Raw genomic sequence first — 26,688 nt, forward strand, 5'->3', positions numbered from 1 at the left:
TAATACTTACAGATTTATAAATAATAGTCTCATGTGTTACCCTAAAATATTAATCAAATGAAAATCTCACTTGGTTACCATAAACTCATGAGATAGGTAAAGCAAAGATTATTACTCTCACATAACAGATAAAAAAGTCTCAGATCCAGAAAAGTAATTTGGTCAAAGTCCCACTGCTACTATATAGCAGAGTAGAACTCAATCCAGATCTTTTAAAGTATATACTACTTTAATACTGTTTTCTATTTAATTAAGGGTGCTGCAGCATGAGGGCAATGACAATAGCTATAATCTGCCACAAAGGCTTCCCCGCAACCCCCCACCCCACCATTTTTACCATTCTTACAAGTGAACACACAGGTATTCTTAGAGATTACTTTATATTAGGGTTTTAAATTCAGCACTGTTGATATTTTCAGAGGGTAACTCCTTGTTGGTGGGGCTATCCATTGGTGGAACCTCTATACACGCAGTTTCAAGTAGTATTCCCCAAATTGTTGACAAACAAAATTGTCTCCAGACACTGCCAAATGTCCTGGGGCAAAACTGCCTCCACCTGAGAACTTCTGCTTTAAGTACTCAAGGCTTTCCCTTCTCCTGTGATTTTTCATGTCAGAGATGAGTTTAGTGGCGTCTTCATGTTACAGATTAGAAAAATTCTAAACTGTAAACCTCATAATAAAAAAAAATCTAGAACACAGAAACAAGACTATTTACAAAAAAATCTGTTGCTTTTTAGCTACCAATTTTTTTAAAGTTCAGGAAAATGCAGTGCTACAACTTCATAAGTAAAAATGTAGAAGGAGCACAAAGGGATGAGACTAGAAGCTACAGGTTCTGCTTATCTGCTGTGAATCCTTGGAACAGTTTGGCTTTTTAATACCACATACTGGGCCCTTGAGCTCAAATGTGATGCTTAATTGTTTTAAAGAAACAGGAAGTTTTGGTTTAGCACTAAAAAAGAGAAAAAGACTAAGTCGCAAATACAAGCCATGTATATAATTAAAAATTTTGTTGCCACAATGAAAGAGGGAAAAGAAACAGGTCAAGTTAATTTTATTTAACCCAATATAATAGGTCCAAAATAATATCCTTTCAACATGTAATAAATATGAAAAATTATTTGAGACATTTTACATTCTTTTTTTTCATACTAAGTCTTAAAAATCCACACCTTAATTCAAACTAGCCACCAAGTGCTCAATAGCTACATGTGGCTAGTAGTTACCTTATTGGACAGCACAGATCTAGTCTGCAAGAAAAAGGACAGAAAATTAGAGTAAAAAAAAAAAAATTCTATTTAATTGTCTTCTATTCTTTGTCTATTGTTACCAATAATAATGGTTTTATGTCTGCAGATATAAAGTAATGAAGTTGCCAGCCATGATTACACCTGTAATCCCAGCGGTTTGGTAGGGTGAGGCAGGAGGATCGAGAGTTCAAAGCCAGCCTCAGCAACTTAGCAAGGCCCTAAGTAACTCAGTGAGACCCTGTCTCTAAATAAAATATAAAAAAGGGTTGGGGATGTGGCTCTGTGGTTAAGCACCCCTGGGTTCAATCCCTGGTACCCCCCCAAAAAAAGTAATGAAGTTTTTTATGACATTTTGCCTTAGCAGTTCTCAATCCCTACATTTTTGGGTCCAGAAATTAACAACTGATGTTAACAGTCTTTTATAATAAAAGTATGTTAATAGGTTATGGAGCCTGATGATAAATTAATTTATTTTTTGACTAAGTCTCATTCTACATTAGTTTATTACAAGTACACTTGTAACTTCCTTCCTTTTAAAATATTCTATTGGTGCCTCGTATGGTGGCACATGCTTATAATCCCAGTGACTTGGGAGGCTGAGGCAGGAGGACTGCAAGTTCCAGGTCAACCTCAGCAATTTAGTGATGAAAAATAAAAAGGGCTGGGGATGTAGCTAAGTGGTAGAGTGCCCTGGTGAAAGAGAGAGCAAGGAAGGGAGGGAGGGAGAAAAGAGGGAAAGAAAGTGGAAGAAAGAAAGAGAGGAAAGAATGGGAAAAGTACAAAAAGGAATAAGGAAAAAGGGCGGGCGGGCTGCAGGTATAGCTTACTGGTACAATATCCTGGGTTAAATTTCCAGTACCATTCCCCGTGCCCCCCAAAAATCTTTTGGCAGCCTGGTGGTACAGGCCTGTAGTTGTGACTACTTGGGAAGTTGAAGTAGGAGGATCACAAGTTCAAAGCCAGCATGGGCAATTTAACAAGACCCTGTCTCAAAATAAAAAATAGAAAGAGGGATGTATATAGGTCAGTGATAGAGTGCCCTTGGGTTCAAACCCCAGTACTGTAAAAGAAAAAAATTCTAAAACTCTACTGCTTAAGTATCTTATTATTTGGTAGTTACCAGTAAGAAAACCTATTAGGCCACTGCAAGTCACTGACCTATATCTCTTGTATATATATTTACGTTATCTTTCCATTTCAGTAGAATTTCACTTAGATAGATACGACATAAATTTAAAAATATTAAAGTCTCATTTTATTCATAATAAGTGAAAATGAATTCCAAGACTTGAACCAAGTTTCAAAGCTCATGGGCTAAGTAAACATAAAACTGAATTTATATTATTGTTACAAATGGCACCATTTCAGCTATTAAACAGATAGACTGGCTATTTAATCATCAAACTTCTATCAGAGATGTCAGTAATTCTTGTTATTTTATCATTTACTAGTATTATAACTGACAAAATCTCTTGATAAGACCTAATTATCACTAAATGCTATTAAGTGGTGATGTTAATGCACAAGTTAATGCTTAAAAATGTGGCTCTGGCTGATCACAGTGGCACATACCTGTAATCCCACCTACCTGGAAGGCTGAGGCAGGAGGACTGAATGTTCAAAACCAGCCAGGGCAACCTTAGTGAGAACCTATCTCAAAATAACATTAAAAAGTGGTTGGGGATATAGCTTAGTGGCAGAGCACTTGCCAAGCACATGCAAGGTCTTGTGTTTAATTCCCACTAACAAAGGGACAAAAAAGATGGTTACTTGGGTGGTTACTAGGGTGTTATTTAGGCAAGGGGTAGCCAAAGTTTTGCTAAGTAGGAATAATAATAATTAGCTTGGCTGGACCTTTCCTTCAGAATTTGAAAAGAAAAATACAAAGGGAATCAGTTGGAAGTAGAAGAAACTTTTAAAACATACAAATGGCAAAGTAGCAAGGATTAGTCACAGTAATGAGTGAGTCACAGAGAAAGGACTAACAAAATTCCATGGATGGGACAGTATGCCTGGTCTCCATAACTGCCTTGGATTCAAGAACACAAGGCTCAGCTGGATTTCTAGGATATTTCTATTTCTGTAATGTCACTTTGAACTACTAACAAACCTTAGGGCCTGAGGTAATTTGAGAAAGTTGCTGCCTAACATATATACTGTTTTTCTGAAATGGTGCAATTTTCCTGGGAAAGTAGTGCATTCTCTATTGTTGCTTAGAAAATGTTGAGAGATTCTTTTACGTGAATGGTGTGAATCTGCATTGTGTACAACCATAGAAATGAAAAATTGTATACCATTTGTGTACAACGTATCAAAATGCAGTCTATAAAAATAAAAAAGATTTTAATTAAAAAAAGGGGGCTTTACATACCTGCATTTTTTTCTCTTGTTCATTTTCTCCAATTATTCCAGTACCTGTTACACTTTCACTTCCATCAATGGATACCTATAGGAATAAAATAAGGCTTAAAGAAGTTTTACCTTTTCTTTTCTGCAAAGTGGGAACAGACCCTGGAGTTTTATACCTACTAGGCAAACCCTCTTCTACTGAACTACACCCTTAGCCCCAAGTCTGACATTTTGATAATGGTTTTAGGTGGGGTGATCAGAACATGGGGTTCATTATTATTTTTGTGTGTCTGTAAATTTTCCAAATAAAAAGTGAAAAAAAAAAAAGTTAAGTTATATGAGAGAAATATGTTCAAGGCAGGAAAAATACCCATCCCCACCCACTTTAGTGCTGGGGTTTTGGTACACTGGTTGCTCAGGCTGGCCTAGAACTCTAAGACTCAAACATCTTGTCTCAGCCTCCCAAATAGCTGGAACTATAGCCGCACACGAATACACACTGATCAAAACTCAGCCCCCACCTCTTTTTTTTTGGTACTAGGGATTGAACTCAAAGGCACTTTACCACTGAGCCACATCTGCAGCCCTTTTTTATATTTTATTTAGAGACAGGGTCTCGCTGAGTTGCCTAGGGCCTTCCTAAGTTGCTGAGGTTGGCTTTGAGCTCATAATCCTCCTGCCTTAATCTCCTGAGCCACTGGGATTAGGCATGCACCACCAAGCTGGGCACATCTATACTTTACTACTACTTTTATAGCATTCATCCTTGGGTATCTTTTTGTGAATTATCTGCTAATCCATTTAATTTCTAAATCCTTACCCCATTCCCTTATTTTTCTTCCAATACATCTTTTTACATTTCACTTCATTTAAGATAAATGTGGTTCTCTTTAAGGCTAAATGATTTTGGTTCTGAATTGCTATTTTTGTTTTTGTTATTGTTTTTAAAAAAATTTTTTAGTTGTAGATGAACACAATACCTTTATTTTATTTATTCATTTTTTTTTTAATGTGGTGCCAGGGATCAAACCCAGTGCCTCATACGTGGGAGGCAAGAGTTCTACCACTGAGCCACAATCCCTGCCCTGAACTGCTAGCTTATTGATAAACTGTACTTATATTTTCTTTTCATGAAAAATAAAGAGGTTGTACCTGGGACAGTACTTAAGTAAAATACTATACCTTCGCTGCATACTGTTCCAAAGCACTGATGGTGTCAGGGTCAATTGTGGCATCCCCAGTGTGCAGTCCTGCCACTGTCCCATCGGCTTGAATTGCCAAGATGGTGTCAGACTGCGGGACTTGCACTGCATGGTGGATATAGGCTGTGGTGCCATCTTCCAGCTGAACAGCCTGTAATGCACTCTGGTCATAACTATCTGAAGGAATAGAAGAGAAGGGCCTTAAATTGAAGTTTTACCAACAGTTATATATTTAAAGGAAGAAGGGAATGAACTTTTACTGAGTAGTACTATGAACACCAGATGATGTGCTTTATGTTATTTCATTTGATCCTCACAAAACTTCTATGAAGCAGGTAGATTTACCACCTCCAGTATACAAACAGGGATCAGAATTTGAGAGAAGTAAAATCACTTTCTTTAGGAACAAGGAAATTTAAAAAACTTAACAAGTAACAGTCAAAATCAGTATTTAAAGAAACCAGGATTTGAATTCATGTATTATGAATTCAAAGTCCATGGTGTTTACTGTTCCAAATGGCTCCCGGCAGCTCAAACTATGAGAAAGTTTTCCCTTAAACTGTGTGCAAGTCTGGTGCCTTGAACTTCAAAGGACAAACACAATTTTTTCACATGACAACACTTCAGTAGATCTTATTTTTCCCATACTCTCACTTCTCTCTTACTTCATATGTTCAGAGTTAATGTACCTTTGGAGGTATGGTGAATAAATGCTGTGGTTCCATCTTCTAACTGCACTGCTTGACCATCCTCTAGACGCAAACTGTCCCCTGCTCAAGAACAATTGTTTACGTTTAGGTCCCATGTTTTCTAACGTTCCAATTAACTAACCTGGCAATGAGAATCAATTAGCCATTAAATGCATCATGACAACCAATAGCTGCTTTATGAGTCAGTAAAGCTGCTTTGAGAAAGCACTGAAAGAAATAGAATACTTATTTCAGGAATACATACCTAAAGGAGAGAGTTGAAAGTAGGGGCAAAAGAATATGAGTGACATGTAGGATTCAGTTCAAATAACAGACACGTTCACTAAGGACTGCTACTCACTAATTTCTAGAATGCAGTCTAGGAACTTCTTTTCCATTATCTTTGAGAGACAGTCTTGGTTAAGCTAAAATGATCTTTAAGACAGATGTAGTGGTACACATCTATAATCCTAGCTACTGATTAGGCTAAGGCAGGAGGATTGCAAGATTGAGACCAGCCTGGGCAACTTAGCAAGACCCTGTCTCAAAATTTTTAAAAAAGGGCTGGAGTTGTATCTTAGTGCTGGAGCAGCCCTGGGGTCAATCTTCAGTACTGGAGAAAACAACAACAAAACAAAAAGGTCTTTAGGTCCTATCTTTGGCACTACTGATCTCCCTTTTCAAAAGGCATACTAGAAATCAGGACCAAATTTAGGTAATGGGAGGGAGCTGGTGGCAGCAAATACTGCAATCAGAGATCAGGAGGGTTTCCTATGTTGTATTTTAAATACTTACTACTTTTAGGTATGGGCACATGTTGAACATAGGCAGCAGAACCATCTTCCAACTGAATGACTTGGCCATCAATGAGCTTCCCATCTGGAACAAGAGATTCAAGCCAATAAATTAGTACAAACAAAATTTTTTTAACTTTATACAATTTCAAAATGATATCAACTATAAAAACATACACTACTTAAGCTCATGTTCATCTTGATTCTTCCCTCAACGTTCTGAGGCAATTCAATAACACATCCAGTGATCCTATAGAAAGCAGAAAATCCTCCCTCAGCCATCCTTCCTCCCCTCCAATTTGCAATCAAACAAGTACAAGAGGAAGAGTGGCTCATCACAGCAAGCTACATGAATTGAACCTCTAGGTACTTTTCAGAGCCACTCAGAATCAGTGACCCTGACTATGGGGAAGCTGAACAGTAGGTCAGCATATATGAAGCCAACTGTCACTGTCACCCGGGGAAGTATGCAGACCCTTGTGTATGTACAAGTGTGCTCAGTAGGTTCCCATAAAAACAAAGAGTTTTAGAATTGGGCTATTTCCTGGAGCAAAGTAAACACTGACTCAGAGACAATGTTATAAAAGCAAAAACAAATGTCTACTCTTATGTTTAGTAAACACATTAATAAACTTAAGTTAAAAAAGAAAAATGATTTTGATAAAAATAGGAAATAGTTCAGACACACTCCTTTGTCCTCCTCTCTCCCATTAATTTTAATACCCTAGAATATCTTCCTATTCTCTCAAAGGGTGCCCCCAAATTATCAAGTTATCAAAATTTAAGTTAAAATTATTATAAGCAATCTAGTATCTTTATGAGAGACTGGGAAGGAGGTATAGTTACCAGGGGTTCCAACTCTATGGTTATGAATTGCTGGTACTAACCAACTGGCCATTTATGAAGTACATACCTTTAGAATTGTGTTGTATATAAGCAGTAGAGCCATCTGCAAGTGTTACTGCTTGCAAGCTTACACCTTCCATATTTTCTAAATTGTCACCATCTATTGTAAAACAAAATTATTTTCTTTAGATAACTAACATGTGCATGCAGATTAATTTTTTTTAATGAAGATTATATACAAGGCAGGTTGCTTTTTTTAGTTTTTAAAGAGAGCAAAGTGGAATTCCTTTTAGCATTTACAAAAAATATTTCCCTGCCCTATTTTACACAGCACCCACTTCAAGGAAAACATTTTCATAATAGCCAGGCATGGTGGCACACCCCTGTAATCCCAGCAACTCAGGAGGCTGAGGCAGGAGGATCACAAGTTCAAGGCCGGCCTTAGCAACTTAATGAGACCCTGTCTCAAAATAAAAATTAAAAAGGGCTGGGAATGTGATTCAGTGGTTAAGTACCCCTGGATTTAATCCCAGTACCAAACAAGAAACAAAAAAAGCAAAAAACCTCAGAAAGGCCTACGTTTATGTTACCTCTACCTAAATGAGGTACAGGTAAGTAAACATAGTGTTATAAGTATGTCTTTAAGATAAATGATATTACCAAACTCACGTGATCCCTTCAAATATGACTGCTCACCTGCCACAGTTACTGCCTCTGTGAGGCATAAGGTAACATGTTGAGCCTCCATTCCTCCTCCAGGAAACTCTGTCATCCCTTGAGAATCCCGATTTATTTGGGCTAACAACATTTTCTACCTTGAAGAAAAATACAGGCACTTGAGGATAAAGAATGACACACATGAAACAAAAGATAGAAATATATTTCTGAACCACAAAAAAAAGTAACAGTATTTGATATTTGATATAAGATGCAATCTCACTTAATATGCAGGGTAAGAGTATTAAACTACAAAAATATCTCTTAAACCTCAAGAAAGTAGCACTAATGACATGACTTAGTAAGGGCACACCTGCACCAAGCTAGAGGTAAGTACACCCTACTTTGCTTTCAGTGAGAGTTTGAGGAATGGCAGCAGAGAAAAAAGAAAGGTTCTGATATTCCAAACACAACTTCTGAAGTTGCTCTATTAAAAAGCATGTCCTTTGGCCAGGCCTGGTGGCACATGCCTGTAATCCCAGCAGTTCAGGAGGCTAAGGCAGGAGAATCACAAGTTCAAAGCCAGCCTCGGCAACTAAATGAGACCCTGTCTCTAAATAAAATATTTAAAAGGACTGGGATGTGGCTCAGTGGTTGAGTCCCTGGATTCAATCCCTGGTACCAAAAAAAAAAAAAAAAGCACGCTGTTTCAAAATTCACAATGGTAGATTGTACTTTATTTCCTCCAAGATGAATATTGTATGTGTTAACATTTTGTTGTTGTTGTTTTTTCTTTATTGGGGGCGGGGTACCAGGAATTGAACTTAGGGGCACTCAACCACTGAACCACATCCCCAGCCCTATTTTGTATTTTATTTAGAGACAGGTCTCACTGAGTTGCTTAGGGCCTTGCCTTTGCGGAGGCTGGTTTTGAACTCCTCATCCTCCTATCTTGGCATCCCAAGTCGCTGGGATTACAGGCGTATACCACAAAAACTGCTCATCTTGTCATGGGTGGGAAAAGCAAAGCACTGTTAGACAATTATAAAATTCCTGACACCCAACTCAACATTTCTAACAAAGCAGACCTTGTTCTATAATACTGAATGGGACACTACACATCTATAGCTGAAACATCCATCTTTAGTCAAAAATAACTGAGTAAGACTCATATTTACTTTCTGGATCCAATTGCCTTATTTGATAGTGTTAAATGAAACAGTCCTAAGGGGCCATGAAAATTTACTTTTCCAACATCCTCCAAATCCCTCACTGTTCAGCAAATTTGTTTCTTTGTTTCTTCAGGGTGACTATTTGAAATATCTTCCACTTGCTACAAACCTTTTGCTGAACTCCCTATCCTTCACCATCTTACTATCAGCAAATTAATGTTTCACAGAAAATACAGAAGTCATCCAAGGGGAACTCTCTACAAAGTAATTTATCACTTGACTATATTCCCACTAGCAATTTCTCCACACCCTAGCTAATACTTATTACAGTCCTTCATTATAGCCATTGTAGTGAGTATGAAGTAGTATTTCACTGTAGTTTTGATTTGCATTTCAACAATGGAGAATGATGGATAATAACTCAGAAGGCTGAGACAGAGGATTCAAAGTTAGAGGCCAGTCTCAGCAACTTTGCAAGACTGTTTCAAAGTAAGAAATAAAAAGAGCTGAGGATGTAGCTCAGTGGTAAAGCCCCCCAGGGTTCAATCCCCAGTACTAATAAATAAATAAATAAATACATAAATACATAAATAAATAAAATAATGCTGGACATCTTTTCATGTGCTTATTGACCTTTGGTACATCTATGTCTACACAGATTCTGTCTCTATTTAAAATCAAGCTATTTGTCTTGTATTATTGAATTGTAAGAGTTCTTTATATATTCTGGGTATTAATCCCTTATAAGATATATAAACTGTAATTATTTCCTCCCATTCTAGGGGTTATCCTGTTTAGGTTTTTTTGTTTTTGTTTTTGGTTCTGGGGATTGAACACAGGGGCACTTAACCACTGAGTGACATCCCTAGCTCTTTTTTGTATTTTATTTAGAGACAGGGTCTTGCTGAGTTGCTAAGTTCCTGGCTAAGTTGCTGAGGCTGGCTTTGAACTCACAATCCTCCTGCCTCAGTCTCCTGAGTCACTCCCAGCTCCTTTTTAGTTTCGAGGTAGAGTTGTAAAAAGTGAGAGTAAAAGAACTTCTTGAAGAATCTAGATTTTTTTGTTTGAGTGATATCCCTACTGAGTCAATCCCATTTTTCAAGCTACCATCTCAGTCTATCAGACTGCCCCCATTTTTAACAATCAGAGCATATTATAAAAGTTTTCAAATGTTTATTGGCAGTAGAATCTTTTTTTCAAATAAACATACACATAATCTTGAACCCTAAAAAAAAAGAGCTAAAAGTGGTATTTTATTATAAATGCATTTTAAGTGTAACCTTTTGTTTTCTTCTTTTTAAAAGTGTAATATTTTTAATTTTATTCATGAGAACCACTGCTTAGACGAACCAAAACTTTAAATCAAAACAAAGGTGATAATAGCAGGTTTATGCATTCAATTTATCACAGAGCCAAGAGAAGAAACAGAAAGGTAAAGCTGATTTGCACTGATTAATTCGGAGAACAATGACTTTTTAAAAATCCCCTAATATGCTTTAATACATAGATCTACTGGTATTAAAGAACAGTAGCAGGTAATATGTTTTAAGTTTAATGACTAATTATTTATAAGATATTCAGAGTAAAGTACTTGAATACTAGAGAGGACTGAAGCTGTATCTAACAAGCACCAGTTCATCCTCTCTGTGGAAAATAACTATTTGCATGAAACACAAAAGTAGAAAATATTTCTTTATATATTTAGACTCTTTAAAGCTTCATATTATCAACTTAAGCCTGAAAGTGAAAAACTGAACACAACTTCAGCATACTAGGAGATACACCAGTTGTGTTCTAAGCAGTTAAATATACTAGAAATGAATTTTAGCAGTCTTAATAACTGTAAATAAGATGCCAAGGTAAAGAAACCAGGCATTTGTTCCCATGAGACAATTTTGTTCCTACTTCAGTTTCTTGTTTAAACCAAAAAGAGTAACTTACCACCACAATCTTACCTTAAAAACTATAAATCTAAGTACATTTTATATGCAAGGATTTGCTCATAAGAGTTTCATCACAGGTGCACAATAAAAAGGCTCCAGGACCTGGGTTCAATACCAAGTACTAACAAAAACAAAAAACAAAAAAATTACACAAATATGGGCTGGGGTTGTGGCTCAGTGGTAAAGCACTTGCCTCACATGTATGAGACACGAGTTCGATCCACATCACCACATAAAAATAAAGATATTATGTCCATCTACAACTAAAAATATTTTTAAAATATATACATAATGGAATATTACTCAGCCATAAAGAAGAAAAAATTATGGCATTTGCTGGTAAATGGATGAAGTTGGAAAAATATCATGCTGAGTGAAATAGGCCAAGCCCAAAAAAACCAAAGGCCAAATGTTTTCTCTGAAAGTGAATGACGATACATAACGAGGGGCGGGTGGCAGGGGGTAAGAGAAGAATGAAGGAACTTTAGATGATGTAGAGGAAAATAGGGTGGGAGGGGGTGGGGATGGAAAGATGTAGAATGAACCAGTAATACCCTATGTATATTTATGATTACATGAGTGGTGTGAATCTATATTATGTACAACCATAGAAATGAAAAGTTGTACCCCATTTGTGTACAATGAATCAAAATGCAGTCTGTAAAAATAAAAATAAATAAAATCAAAATGGAGTCACGGTAAAGATGCATGTCACCAAGCTGAAACTAAGCTGACCTTGTGAGAAACTAAGATACCCAGATTTCCCAAACAGATCAGTTTCAATTGGCATGAAAATGATATTCCCTCTGCTTTAAACTTACACAAACAATGTAACTTGATGTTAATTGATCAGTTATTTTCCTATTGTCCTGGCACCCTGTCCCTGCTATTTATAAGGAAAGTAATTTTGAAATGACTAAACTGGTTTTTTGTTTCTATTTTCTTCAAACACTTCTGTCTATAAAGCCAACCTCCTTTGTTTGGACCACTGGAACACTTATTCTTCATTTCATTTTTTGATGAACATATAGTAATTGTACATATTAGTGAGGTTCAGTGTGATATTTCTATATATGCATAGAGCATACACAAATCAAATCAGGGTGATTTAACATTTACCACTCATCATTTCTTTATGTTTGAAGTCTTCAAGTTTCTCTTCTTTAATAAAATATATAATATTCTTAACTATATTCATCCCACTATAATATAGAACACCAGAACTTATTCCTTCTATCTGTTTTATAGTCATTATCTACCCTCCCTTTATCAACCTCACCCTTCCCAAAGCCTAGTAATTACTTTTCTATGCTCAGGTCAACTCTTTTTTTTAGTTATTGAAACATTTATTTTTTACGAAATTAAATGTTATTCTATTCTAGAATTGAAAATAAAGCCAGTCAATTGAGATCTTTAAACTAAAAAATATATATATAAATTAAAATGTATATATATAACATGAATATATACTGTGTGCGCATATACATGTATATAAATAATCCTGAGTGTATACTACTGTATATATAACTATGTGTATACATGTGCTTGTGTGTGTGTGTGTGTGTGTGTGTGTATTGTTTTCTTTCCAAATAAACACAACACATTCCATTAAAGTTTGCCAATTCATCTTTCTGCTCTAAAATAAAAGGTTTGCCATCTGGATTTGCCTATTTTCATCAAAGTAAGATACCCAGAATAAAAATTCTCAAGTCACCCTTAACTAAATTCTCATTTTTAAATTTAATTTTTTTTTATGGTACTAGAGAACCCAGGAACACTTAACCACTGAGTTACACCTCCAGTCTTTATTTTATTTTTTATTTTGAGATAGGGACTTGCTTAGTTGCTTAGGGCCTTGCTAAGTTGCTGAGGCTGGTTTTGAACTTGTAATCCTCCTGCCTCAGTCTCCAAAATGGTTGGGATTACAAGAGTGCACTGTGACCCTTGGCTTAAATCTTGATTATAAGACAGCAGTTGCCAACATCATGATATTTACTCTTCAGAACTTTTCCATCTCATATCTTAACTATTGGAATAATCTCTTTACTGTTCTTTTTGCACCATTCTCATCCTTCATACCCATAACAGTGCCAGCTATCTTACTCTATTCTATACACAACTAAAATTTTCCTTGTGTACAATATTGTAAAATAAATTTTAAAATTAAGAAAAATGATACTCAACAGTTTAACAGATCAAATATTTTCATTTTTTCTGGTTTTATTCTCTAGTTCTTGCTACCTATATATACATTTATTTTACAATGTTGTAATTAGAGCTATTTATTTTGTATTTACTTTTTAATTTTTAATAACAAACTACAGAAATGATCCCTGAAAGTAGTCTTCAGCTTTTTTCATTTCTATAAGTTCTACCAAGTTGACAACACTTCTTAATAATGATCACTTTTAATTCAAATTAGGTGTCCAGGTTATAGCTCAGTGGTGGACTAAGCACTTGGCATTCAAGGGATCTTGTGTTGTGTTCAATCCCCAGTACCAAATGAACACAAAAACAAACAAACACAGCATTTATTTCTCTTATAAGTCACTTAACATTTTTCTTACTACATATAAGGCACAGATGACTTTGTCATTAAAAACAATCTTTCAGTTAATAATGTTTATAAATACAGTGTTTTGGGAGGAGCAGAGTAGATTATATCCTTAACCTCCCAGAGCACATGCCTGAAGGCTGAAGCAGGACTGCAAGTTCAAGGCAGCTTCAACTCAGTTGCAGAGCACCCCTAGGTTCAATCCCTAGTACCACTTAAAAATATGTTCCCACAATTAAGTTTAGTGAATCAGAAAAATATCAGTATTTTTATAACAATCTGTGTTCATTACTTGTGTGTCTGGTGGGGGTTGTGTGTGTAAAGCTGGGGACTGGACCTAGAGCAAGTGTTCTACCACTAAGTTATATCCATGGCCCCTTTACATGTTTTTTATGTTTTGGTGCTTCACTATTGAGTTACATCCCCAGTCCTTTAATTTTTTTTAAATTTTGAGACAGGGTCTTGCTACGTTGCTAAGGCTGGCCTCAAACTGTGATCCTCCTGCCTCAGCCTCCCAAATTATTGCTGAGATTATAGTTGTGTGACTATAATCGGCCTGTCATTCCCCTGCCTTCTGTGGTGCTAGGGATTAAACCCAGGACCTTATTCATGCTAGGCAAATGCTCTACCACTGAGCAACTTTCCCAGTCTGCTTATCATTTTCTAAAAGGGTTGTGCCAACTGTTTTGCTACCAGCAACATGATGAATATGCTAGTTTGACCACATTTTTACTGGTACTGAATGTTCTGCTAGATCCTCTGATTTAATAGAGGAATGATTAAAGATAATCGAAGAAGGGAAGCATTAAAATGATAAATACAGAAACATATTTTTATTTGTCAAAGGTCTAACAATCTTTTTCCTAAGAATTGGTCTACAGAACTTTTCAGATTTGTCTTTTTGTAAAAATCCCTAGTATGACACATTATAGTTTGGGTTCCTTTAAAGTAGCGCAAAAAACTTAAGATCCTTGCAAAGGAATCCTAAAATAGAATTCTTCCAGATTTGAACATTTCTTCCCTCTAATATTTTACTCACACTGCTTATAGGTCTATGTCCAATTCATTAGCCTGACATTCAGGCTATTCTCCAATTTGGCACTTACTTACCTTTGTTATTTCATCTTCTATCATTCTCCTTCAGATCCTTAGCTAAACCGTAGGCAAACTATTAAAAAAGCATACACACACAAACACATATGTGTCGATGTTTATATGTGTCTATATACTATTTGAGTGTATATGCACCCACTGTACTTGACACCAACTATCAAAAATTTAAATGCAACTATTCAACTAAGTGATTCTTGGAATTTATCTAATAGTCATGAAAGTGTTCAAGGTTCACTGACGCATTATTTACAATAGCAAAAAATGCTCAATAATCTAAAAGTCCTCAAAAGAACATGTTAAATAAAGGACATCCACACATGAAACATGCAGCAATTAAAAAGAATGAGAGAGGGGCTGAGGATAGCTTGGAGGTACAGTGCTTGCCTAGTGTACACAAGATCCTGGGTTCAAGCCCCAACATCATAAAACACAGAAAAGAATGAGAATGATCTTTATGGAACTCTAAGGAACAAATCCAAGAGATATTTTAAGTCAGAAAAAGCAAGATGCAGAGTACACCTGGTATGACTGCATTCATGTTTTTAAAAATGTATGGAAGTATCAGCACAAGCTTGTGAATACATTTAAAAACTCACATAGTTTCCACCCAGGAATAGGACTAGGAAATGAGGGTAGAGTGGGGAAGGACCTTTTAATTTTTATTGTATATATTCCATAAGTTAGAAAAAACTACCATGCATTATGTTCATGGCTTATTATTTTAGTTTTAAAATAAAAGTGGCCACTTAAATTTTTTCTTAACTACACACAAAAACATTGAGTAAAGGAGCACTTAACTACCTTACGGACACAAAGAAAAGAACGTGTGAATTTTTTTTTTTAATAGATAGACACAGTACCTTTATTTATTTATTTTTATGTGGTGCTGAGGATTGAATCCGGTGCCTCACTTGTGCTAAGCAAGTGCTCTTCCAGAGCTACAACTCCAGCCCGTGAATTTGAATATAAATAAATAAGTAGATATTTTGGAGAAGTTGAAGACAGAAAGGGTAGTACAACACAGGGAAGTCTTTATTCCACATACCCTTATTAGCAATTCCATGGTGTCTTTCCCTCACTACCCAAATCTCAGTTATCATCAAGTGCTACAGCATTTGCAGTAATTTGGCTTATAGCCCCAGATCACTTTGAATCAATGGTCATGTTTTTATTGTCACAGCTTTTCATCTATACAGAATTATATCATTTGTTGGCCTTTATACATTCAAATCCTGCTCAGCTCTAGCTTTCTGAGCTTGTTTCCTATTTTGAAAAAAAGAAAGAATACAACACCCACCTGATACAGTCTGTTACATGTTACTTTTTTTTTTGTACTGGGGATTGAACCCAGGGGCACTTTACCACTGAGCTACACCCCTAGCCCTTTTTAAAATTTTGAGACAGGATCTCATTAATTTGCTGAGGATCTTGCTAAATTGCTGAGGCTGGTCTTGACCTTGGAATCTTCCTTCCTCAGCCTCCAATGCTGCTGGGATCACAGGTATGTGCCATTGCACCTGGCTGCTACTGTCTTGTTTTATGGTCTTTGTAGTTTTGAAAATTATGACTACATGTTCAATAAATTTCTGAATTTATCATAACTCATGTGTCAGAGGCCTCTACAACTGTCCTTCTCCATTATATATATACAGCTATACTGACCTTTTAGTTCCTAGAACACACCTAACTCTTCTTGGCTTTTGCACATATTGTGAGATGTCACCTCCTATCTAAAATAGGTGATATTTTAACAACTCATTATTCTCTATCACAGCACTCTCTTGCCCTCTTTCCTAGCTCTTAGAGATTTTGTAATCATAATCTTCAGTTGTATGATATCAGGGTTCCTTGGCTGTTGGTTGACCTATGAATTCCCAGTGCCTAGGAGAATGCCTAGCACATAATACATGCTTGCTAAATATGGGGATGAAAAAAAGGAATACAGTTTATAGCTGGTCATAGCTTGTAATAGCCTGAGGCAAGATTAAAGACTAGATCTTTATTCCTTTTCTTTTTCTGTGTCTCACTTTGTATGATATGCTGCCACGTGTATGTATTGTTTATAAAGTACCATGAATTTAAATGATTCCAACTTCTTGTAATCATTATATCCATACCATATAAAGAATATCTGTATTTTCAATGCTGAGTCAATATAGGGCCAAATGCATTTATCATTAATTTAAAGATGTATATAAATAACAATGTATACTATGCTATGTCATTTTATGTACAGATTTCAAAACACTATTGTCATTCTAGGGACAACAGATATATTTTAGAAGTTAAAGAGGAGGGCATTTGATAGCTTATTTTTTAAAAATCTGGCAGTTTATTGAGAAATTCAGTAGAAAGAATGGGTTTCTGAGCCAGTCACAGGTTAATGTCTCAGCTTACAACTGGATAAGTAACTCTACAATTCAGTTGGTTCACCTGCAAAACAGGGTAACTGTAGCAACTGTCTTAGGTTTGTAGTGAGTATTATAAATTTATGTACATATATAAAACACTAAAAAAATCACATAATTAAGTGCCTAGCCAGTGTTAAGTGGTGGACTGGAATTTTAAGTAGAAGAAATATAGTCAGGAATAGTATGTCTGTGTCTACATTTTAATGGACATATACTTCCACATGGCATAGAGTTGTCACTGCAGTTTTAAAATGAGATTAGGTTTATGAGAAAGTGTGAATTAAAGTATTCACTGTCTTCAAAAAAATTTTTTTCTAGCCAGGAATGGTGGTATAAGCCTGTAATTCTAGCGATTTGGGAGGCCGAGGCAGAAGAATCACAAGTTTGAGGCCAACCTCAGTAACTTAGTGAGGCCCTAAGCAACTCAGTTGAAATCCTGTCTCAAAATTATAAAAGGACTGAGGATGTGGCTCAGTAATTTTGTGTCCCTGGGTTAAATACACATAAAAATTCTTTTCTATTGAGGAGGGTTCTCAATCAAAATCCATCTTTATAAAGAATCATTTTTTTTTTTTTTTTTTTTTTTTTTTTTTTTTGCAGTACTGGGGATTGAACCCAGGGCTTTGTGCTTGCGAGGCAAACACTCTACCAACTGAGCTATATCCCCAGCCCAAGAATCATCTCAATTGACAATAAAGTTCATAATATTGCCTCACAAAGGCCATTCCTTAAAAATACAAATTAAGTACAGAAGGGAGCAATAACACATTCAACTTAACTCTTTCAAAAAAATTACTATGTCCTAACTGTGGGCAGTGATACACACCTGTAAGGCAGAAGGATCACAAAGTCAAGGCCAGCCTGGGCAATTTTAGTAAGACCCTGTCTCAAAATAAAACAAAACAATAAAAAGTGCTAGGGATGTAGCTCAGGGGTAGAGTGGCCCTGGGTTCAATCCCCAATACCTTGGAGGTGGGGGGTGGGAGCAGTGCATTAAGACCTGAAATAAAGCCAGGAGCAAAAAGATTCAGAACTGGGTTAAACTTTAGATTTAACCTCCATCCCCTACCAAAACCCAAAACCACTAGACAAAACCTCAAAGCTAAGTAATGAAATCCTTAGGACTGAGAAAGTTCTCCTCAAATGATCATAATATATATATATTTTTTTCACACACATTGTAAAAAATGAATAACAGCTAAAGTAATAGATTACTTTTTTCCACTCCAGCCAGCTCATCTTTCTATGAAGAACACAATAACTTTTTAAGCAATATCCCAATGCTTACCAGAAGGCTTAGGTTACTTTTCAAATCATGTATCTGATAAGGGATTTCTATTTAGAGTACACAAACAACTTTACAATTCAATAATGGAAAGACAAAGAAGTTGGGCATGGTGGTGGATGCCTGTAATACTTACTTAGGAGGCTTAGGAAGCTAAGGCAGGAAGATGGCAAATTCAAAACCAGCCTCAGCAATTTAACAAGGCCTTAAAAACTTGGTGACACCCTGTCTCAAAATAAAAAATGAAAAGGGCTGTGAATGTGGCTTTGTGATTAAGTGCCTCTAGGTTCAATTCCTGGTACCAAAAAAAAATTAAAAATAAAATAAATGAAAAGACAAAGAAACCAACTTTTTAATGGGGAAAGGATTCAAATAGAGTTCTCCAAAGATATACAACTGGCCAATAATGGATGTGAAAAAAATGCTCAATATCACTAGCCATCAGAGAAATGTAAATCAACCCACAATAGGTGCCACTTCATATCTACCAAGATGACTATAATAACAAGTGTTGGCAAGGATGTAGAGAAATTGGGACCTTTATATCTTGCTGGTAAGAATGTAAATGGTACAGCCACTTTGGAAAACAGCTTGACAGTTCTATAAAAGGTTTAACATAGAGTTATAAGATCCAGCTTATAGGTACATGTACCCAAAAGAAATAAACACCTATGTCCAAACCCAGTGTAGTGGTGCATGCAGGTAGTCCCAGCTGTTCAGGTAGATAAGGCAGGAGGATCACAAGTTTGAGGCCAGCCTGAGCAACTTAGGCCATTCTCAAAATAAAATTACAAAAAAGGGCTAAAGATGTATTTTGGTGGTAGAGTACATACCTGCCTACCATGCACAAGGCCGTAGTTTGAATCCCCAACACGGCAAACAATAACGTATGCACGTATATACACACACACACAAAAACACCTGCAAATCCCATGTCCACAGAAAAATTTGTACTCAAATGTTCACAGAAGCATTATCCATAATAGCCAAAAGATGGAAATAACCCAAATATCCATCAACAGATGAATGAATACAATGGACTATGTCCATTTGGCAATGAAAATAAATGAAGTACTAATACATGCTAAAACATGAATAAATCTGGCAAATACTATGCTAAGCCAGTCACAGAAGATCACATCCTCAATTATTCTGTTTACATGAAAAGGCCAGAAAGGGCAAACTTATAAATCTGGGGCGATGAGAGGAAATGGGGAGTAAGTTTCTTTTGGGAGTGAACATGTTTAAAAAATTATGGAGATGTATAAATGGGACAAGTGTACAACTCTGAATATAATAAAACTCACCTAAATGTACACTGTAAGTGGTTAAGTACAAGGTAGGTAGGTGGTGCATTATATCAATTTTTTTAAAAATAAGGGGTCATTTTTAGACAACCAATTTAGTGTCAACAGTGTAAACAGTCTGAATATGCCAGAATAAAACCATTTATGCATCTGACTGGTACTTTGGGGTGCTCTTGTCACATTTTTTTTTTACTTAAAATAAACTATGTACCGAGTTTTAAAAATTAGTATTACACTAATTTTTGTCAACCACTGAGAAACACGTTATTTTCTAGCAAAACGAAAGACAAAAAAAACCCACAACCTGATATCTACAATTTCTCACCATATCCCCACCTAACTATGCCAGTTGACACTTCCAAAGCAAAGGCAGAAGCTAACTTTAATGTGCTGGCAATTGTGCCCTTTTACAAAACGTTATAATGGGGAAATGTTTAAAAAAAAAAAAAAAAAAAAAAAAAAAAAGGAGGGAAGAAAAACGAATTAAAAACTCACAACAAAACATTACAAGGTGTTACAATGATTTGTTCACTGTAGTCAAAACTAGAGAAAGGGAGAATTGCTAATTTCTAAAACTCGATGTTGGGTTCTGCGATCTTTTAAAAAATAGTAATAAAGCAAGTGAAGAAAACAAGAAATCTCTCCACGATTCATCTCTCCACGATTCGAGTGGGAGGAAATTCTGGGTGCGATCCGCAGGCGGGGTCCCGAGCGGGATCTCGGCCAGCCGGGCCGCAGGCGCCCCTGGTGCGAACCGTGAGCCGGGCGTCCCAGCCGGCGGAGCTTCGCCTCGGCGCGCCTGGGGACTCTGCGCCGAGGTCAGGCCGAGAAACGCCGCCAGGCTCCGGAGAACTCCACCCTCCCCTCTCTCGCTCCCTCCCCTCGGCGGTCCCCTGAGGGGAACAGGCGGGGCGCGGCACGCCGAGACAAGGGGGGGTGGGGGTTGCGTCCTCAGCAAGAAAAGCTCCGCCGCCCCAGAGTGGCGGCCGCGGGTTATTAATAAACTCCGCTTCTGCCCAGCCGCCGCTACCGAGGCGGCCGTAGACTCCGCAAGGCCTGCGGCCGAGGCTGAGCAGTGGGAGCAGGAGCCCGGGCCCAAGCGGGCCCGCGCCGCCGCGCTGAGGGCGGCGGCCGGGCGGAGAATAATGCACACTGGGTAAAAACACATTTATATACGAACCTCCGAGAAAATTTTCCAACAATTCCTTCGTCCGACCACCATGCACCAGGACAGGAAACAGCCGCCCGGCCCCCAGGCCCCGCAACCCGCATAGCGTGTCTGAGGCCCGCCCCCAGTCTCCATTGGGCAGGCATTACGTCACTCACTGGACTTTCCCTGCGTGTAATTGGACCAAATTTAGCCTACCAGAAGGGAATCGCCCCCTGGACACGCCCCAACTCATGACGTTAAGCTAAGTTGGTCTTCCAGCCAGCTCCTGAGTGGCTCGCGCAAAGTGCGGAATCAAAGTTCTTGTGTCTGACTGGTTGATAGAACCGCTCATCCCAGACCAACACCACTTCGCTGACAAGTTAATTATGCAGATTCCGGGGCCCTAGCGGGAGACGCCATTTTGTAGCAAGGGAGGGAGGTTGGTCCTTGTGATTACCTGGGAGAGAGAAAGGGTGACGGGCGCCATTTTCCCCACAGGGGAGAGGAGTCAGCCTGGGATCTCCCGGTGGGCTTGCTGGAGCGAATTCTGGAGACCCGATGAGCTTTGTCTAGCACTTGCCGAATGTTGTACCTTTGGGAGGGAAGAGGACGGGAAACAGGACAGGATGGGAAACCTGCTGTCTCCCCGGGGGCTCTCATTGCTGACTGAGGCCCTTAGTCTTGGGCAAAGGCTGTTTTCCCAAGACCTGGTGTATGCCGGTGACTGGCTTCCAGGCCTGCCGGCGCTTCTCCAGTCGCCAGGGGCATCACCAGGCAGTGGGAGAGTGAGCCTTCTGCGCCGGAAACTCCCGTGGAGTTTGGCGACCGATCGGTGGTAGCCTGAGACTCCTCCGGGAGACTGGATACATTTGTCCATTCGTGTACTTTTGGCTCAAAAGTTCGAAGTCAACTGAATTGGTGTCGCTGCGTTCTTTTGATTCTTCTTAACCTTTTGTGTGTCGCTAACTGAAAAAGTCTAAAGGGGTGGGGGAAAGCATTCAATAGGGTGCCGTAAACCTGTTAATAGATACAAATTAATCGTTCCATGTGCGGCAGCTCTCACCCAACCCTTTTCTAAGTCATTAGAAATACTAGTCATTTCAGGAGTTATCCAGTAAATATTCATTAGCTTTGGAAACCACGGCGAGTAAAGATGAAATAAAGTGTGTAGACCCAGTATTATTAAGTCAGGCCTGCCAGATGTTAGAATTGCTGGCTTGAACAGATTTGGGTTCTTAAAGGGAGAGAGTAAGATGGTGTTTAGTTTCTTGCATTTCAGGTGATTGTGGAATAGATAGGGGATAAGTCAAAAAGATGTTAAAGATAGCCAGCCCTCAATATAGTTAGTGTTTTGGTGCCAATTCCCTTTTTCCTGGTTAGGCTTACCTTAACCGAGGCATAAATGCATAATTTGTACCTAAGCGTTTTTAGAAGGAAAATAGGATTTTATTTAAGCTTTAACACATTCTTTAGAAATTTAAAATATTTCTGATTACTTTCTAGCTTCTTGTAAGAAAAACGTGAGGTAACATTGGATTAGGTTATTTGAAAAGATGGTAAAGGATTTTGCTCATTTAGAAGTCAGTGGAGGACTGGGGTTGTGGCTCAGAGGTCGAGCGCTCGCCTTGCATGTGTGAGGCCCTGGGTTGGATCCTCAGCACTACATACAAATAAAGGTATTGTGTCCACCTACAACTAAAGCAAAATATTAAAAAATAATAATAAAAATAAATAAATAAATAAATTAAAAGCAATGGGGGTGCTGGGGCTATGGCTCAGTGTATGCCTAGGATATGTGAGGCACTGAGTTTGATCCTCGCACCACACAAATATAAATAAATAAAGGTATAAAACATACAGTAAGAAAAAAAAAAAAGTCAGTGGAGCCGGGCACAGTGGCCTAGGTGGCCCAGGCCTATAATCCTAGCAGCTAAAGAGGCTGAGACAGGAGGATGATTGCAAATTCCAGGCCAGCCTAAGGAACTTCATCAGGACTTAAGCAACTTAGACTCTCTCAAAATAAGAAAAATAAAGAGCTGGGGTTGTGGCTCAGTGGTAGAACACTTGCCCAGTATGTATGAGGCACTGGGTTCCATCTTCAGAACCACATAAAAAAAATAAAGCTATTGTGTCCATCTCCAATTAAAAAATTAAAGAGGGCTGGGGATATGACTGTGGTAAAGCACCCCTGGGTTCAATTCCCAGTACCAAAAAAAGTATATGGATAGATTCTCTTTTAACCAGATCTCAGCTGCAGGATAAGAGGTTCCAGGGGTAGTGGCACAAACCTGTAATCCCAGCTACACAAGAGGCTGTGGCAGCAGAATTTCAAGTTCAAGACCAGATTGAGCAATTTTGTGAGACCCTCAGCAATTTAGGGAACCCTCCCAAAAGCAAAAAAGGGCTGGAAATGTAGCTCAGTGGTGAAGTGCTGCTGTGTTTGGTTCCCAGTACCAAAAAAATAAAGGGCTGGGGATGTAGCTCTGTGGAAAACCATCACAGAGTTCAACCCCCAGTATACATTTCAAAACAAAATAGTCTCACTAAATTGCTGAGACTGGCCTCAAACTTGTGATCCTCCTTCCTCAGCCTCCCAAATCTCTGGGATTACAGGAGAGCACCACCACACCCCAGCAACTGATTTTTTAAAACCAAATCATTTGTTTGTCTCCATTAAGAACTGTAGCTATAGATGTATCACTTGCTATCCATTTAACAATGTCACTAGGAAGATACATAGTAATGTAGATGTACACAGGTAACAGTGCCTCTCAGACTTTTTTTAGTGCTCAGTAAATGTTAGTCTTTTTCCACTTATTGTTTGCAGCAGGGGTCCCTAAGTGTTTAATAACTCCTTTGACATTCTAATGAAATCTCTGAAAATATACTAAAAATTTGTACTTTTCATAGGGTTCAAGGATACAGTGTTGTCTTTGATTTGTGCCAGGCATGATGGCACACAACTGTAATCTCAGTGAATTGGAAGGGTGAGGTAAGAGAATCTCAAGTTTGAGGCCAGTCTGAATAAAATTATGAGTGCCTGTCTCAAAACAAGAGAGAATCCTGGGTATATAAAAGTTAATTTTCTGCCTCAGCTTTCACACACAAAGTGAAATTCTTATTTACATTTCATTTGTTAGGATTTAATTAGAACATTGTTTTAAGAAGCAGGTTCTCCACAAGTTGCCAAAGCCAATCTTGAATTTGTGACACTCTGCCATCCCCAGCCCTTTTTATTTTGAGACATGGTCTCCCTAAATTGCCAAAGCTGGTCTCAAATCCCGGGTCAGTCTCCCAAATAGGTAAGATTACAGGCATGTACCACCATGCTCTGTGGAATATTATCTAAAACTTCAAGGCCCCTGAAGATCTCAAGTGTGTGCCTCCCCCGCCCCTACCCCAATGCTAGGGATCAAACTAGGACCTGATGTGTACTAGGCAAGTGTGCTGCACTGATCCCACCCCATTATAGGCTTTTGTTTTTGTACTAGGGATTTAACCCATAGTGTTCTACCAGTGAGCCACATCCCCAGGCCTTTTGAGACAGGGTCACTAAATTACCCAGGCTGACCTTAAATTTGGGATCCTCCTACCTCAGCATTCCAGATTTCTGGGATTACAAATGTTTTGCCCTGCTAACTACTTCGTTCCTTTTTATTGCCAATATTTGTATGTATACAACACACTTATTTTTCAATTGATGGATATTTGGATTTTCTATCAATGGACATTTTATATTTTTTGTGGCAGGACAGTAATGGGTATTGAACTCATGGGTGCTTAACCACTGAAGCACATCTCCACATCTCCAGCCTTTTTTCTCTTTCTGGGGAGACAATATCTACTGTCATGTCTCAGCTAAATTGCTGAGAGCCTCCCTAAATTGCTGAGGCTGTCCTTGAACTTGTGATCCTCCTATCTCAGCCTCCAGTCACTGGGATTATAGGCATGTGCCACCACACCCAGCTACTATGGACATTTCTGTGCACATTTTCATTTCTCTTGGTATATTTACCTAACAGTACAATTGCAGGGTGATATGGTAACAGGTTTCCACCTTTTGAGGAACTGCCAAACTTTTCCACAACAGATGGGCATTTTACATGATAAGGATTCTACTTTCTCCACATACTTGCCAATATTTGTAATTGTCCATCTTTATTTATTTATTTTTTTCTTGGCAGTGTTGAGTATTTAACCTAGGGCACTCTGCAAAAGTTTTTCACATTGTAGATACTAGTCACTTGTGAGATACATAACTTGCTAGTTATTTTCTCATTCTCTTTCTTTTCACTTTTAAAAGTGTCTTTTGAGCCTTTTGCAGTGGTGCACACCTGTTATCTCTGCTGCTCAGAGGCAGAGGCAGGAGGATATTTTTGAGGCCATCCTGGGCAATTAATTTTGAAATACACTATCTCAAAATAAAACAAACAGGGCTGGATGTTGCTCAGCGGTAGTGTGCTTGCCTAGTATGTGCAAGGCCCTCAGTTCAATCCTAAGTACCATGCAAAACAAAACAAACACTACTTGTACCAGATTGATGAAGCCCAATTTTTTTCTTTTTTAGTATGTGGTTTGGATATAAGAAACCACTGCCCAATACAAAATCATGAAGATCTATGTGTGGTTCTTCCCAAGAATTTTGTAATTTGAAGCCTTCATTTAGATCTTTGAAACATCTTAGTTAATATTTGGGTATGATGTGAGTGATGTGGGCTGGAGATCTGTTGTTTTTTTTTTTTTTTCATTGTAGATAAAATGTGTCTGAGCCATTTGTCAAAGAGTATTCTTTTCCACATTGAATGATCTTGGCACCCTTGCTGGAAATTAACCATAGGCCTTAGGGTTTATTTTGACTCTCAAACTTTATTCTTTTGGACCATCCTTTCACCAATCACTATTGTGATTACTGAATCTACTTATTCCAAGACTGTTTTGTCTATTTCAACAGTGTTTTCTAGTTTTCAGTGTATAAGTTTTATCCTTTTTTTGTTGCATTTACTCATAAGTACTTTTCCATTGCTACTCTAAGTGGAATTTTTTTTTAGATTAGAGCTATTTAGAAAAACAACTAATTTTTGTTTATTAACCTTGTATCTTGCAACCTTAAAAACATTTTGTGTATGTCATTTCTTAGGATTTTCTTCATCACCTATGAATATAGTTTTACTTTCTTTTCAACCTGGATTCCCTTTACTTCCTCTTGTTTAATTGCCTTGGCTAGAACTTGATTTGCAGTGTTAAGTAGTAGTGGTAAAAGTGACCATCCTTGTCTTGCTCCTGAACAAGGGAAAATTATTAGTTTATTATCATTAAACACATTAACTTTGGGTTTTTGGTAGATGTCTTTTATCAAACTGGGGACGTTCCTTTTTCTTGTTTGGCCAGTTTTGTTTTGTTCTGGGTGCATTATATATAACAGTGGAGGTTCTTGTTACATGTTTGTTCATGTATACAATATAACAATATCATCTGGCTAATACCACAAGTCTTTGAAAAAAGAAACTTTAAAAGGCTTTGATAGGAGGCATTTAAATGTAAGCTTTAAATATTGAATGTAGTTTAACAAACTTCAATATATGCATGGGAGCATAATCTGTAACTGTGTAAAGGTGAATCATAACCTGTACTTTAAAAATCTGGTAGGGGTGATAACCCCATACAAAAATTACATAAGATATATTAATTCTTCCCACAGTGCTAACATGAAGGATTTCTACTGTTAATTTAGGTTCAATCCCTACTATCTTGCATAGGAAAAAACAAAAACAAACAAAACTTGTTCTCTTAAGAGCCTTATCTAGTTTGAAGATCTGATTTATTTAAATCATAATTCCTACTCCAAAAGAGATTAAATTATTCCAAGAGTACTTGACATATAAGGGAACATGCAACCTTTGTTCTTTGTTTTTTCAACTGCAAAGCCCAAGTATTATATCTCACTAAGGGTAAAAGCTGGAATTT

The 26,688-nt window shown here is 37.7% G+C and overlaps 1 protein-coding gene across 7 annotated transcripts in view; it reads right to left on the reverse strand.

The window, feature by feature from the left end:
• ZNF143 (zinc finger protein 143) overlaps positions 1–20,844 on the reverse strand; it is a 67,567-nt gene extending 46,723 nt beyond the window's left edge. Inside the window, exons 1-8 of one of the 7 annotated variants that reach the window (XM_079104283.1) lie at positions 20,755–20,828; positions 14,569–14,626; positions 7,829–7,947; positions 7,200–7,292; positions 6,288–6,371; positions 5,493–5,576; positions 4,784–4,980; positions 3,624–3,698 (exon numbers count right to left, since the gene is read on the reverse strand). In XM_079104283.1, the coding sequence (XP_078960409.1) occupies positions 3,624–3,698; positions 4,784–4,980; positions 5,493–5,576; positions 6,288–6,371; positions 7,200–7,292; positions 7,829–7,940 (645 nt within the window). In that variant the 5' untranslated portion in view covers positions 7,941–7,947; positions 14,569–14,626; positions 20,755–20,828. Of the gene's footprint in view, positions 1–3,623; positions 3,699–4,783; positions 4,981–5,492; positions 5,577–6,287; positions 6,372–7,199; positions 7,293–7,828; positions 7,948–10,916; positions 12,170–14,568; positions 14,627–20,754 lie in introns of those variants that run through there. The other 6 variants (XM_079104285.1, XM_079104280.1, XM_079104281.1 and 3 more) reach the window with 6 other exon arrangements.
• Between the last annotated feature and the right edge of the window lie 5,844 nt (positions 20,845–26,688).

Source organism: Sciurus vulgaris (genome assembly GCF_902686455.1).
Source record: "Sciurus vulgaris genome assembly, chromosome: 11".
Classification (NCBI taxonomy): Eukaryota; Metazoa; Chordata; class Mammalia; order Rodentia; family Sciuridae; genus Sciurus; species Sciurus vulgaris.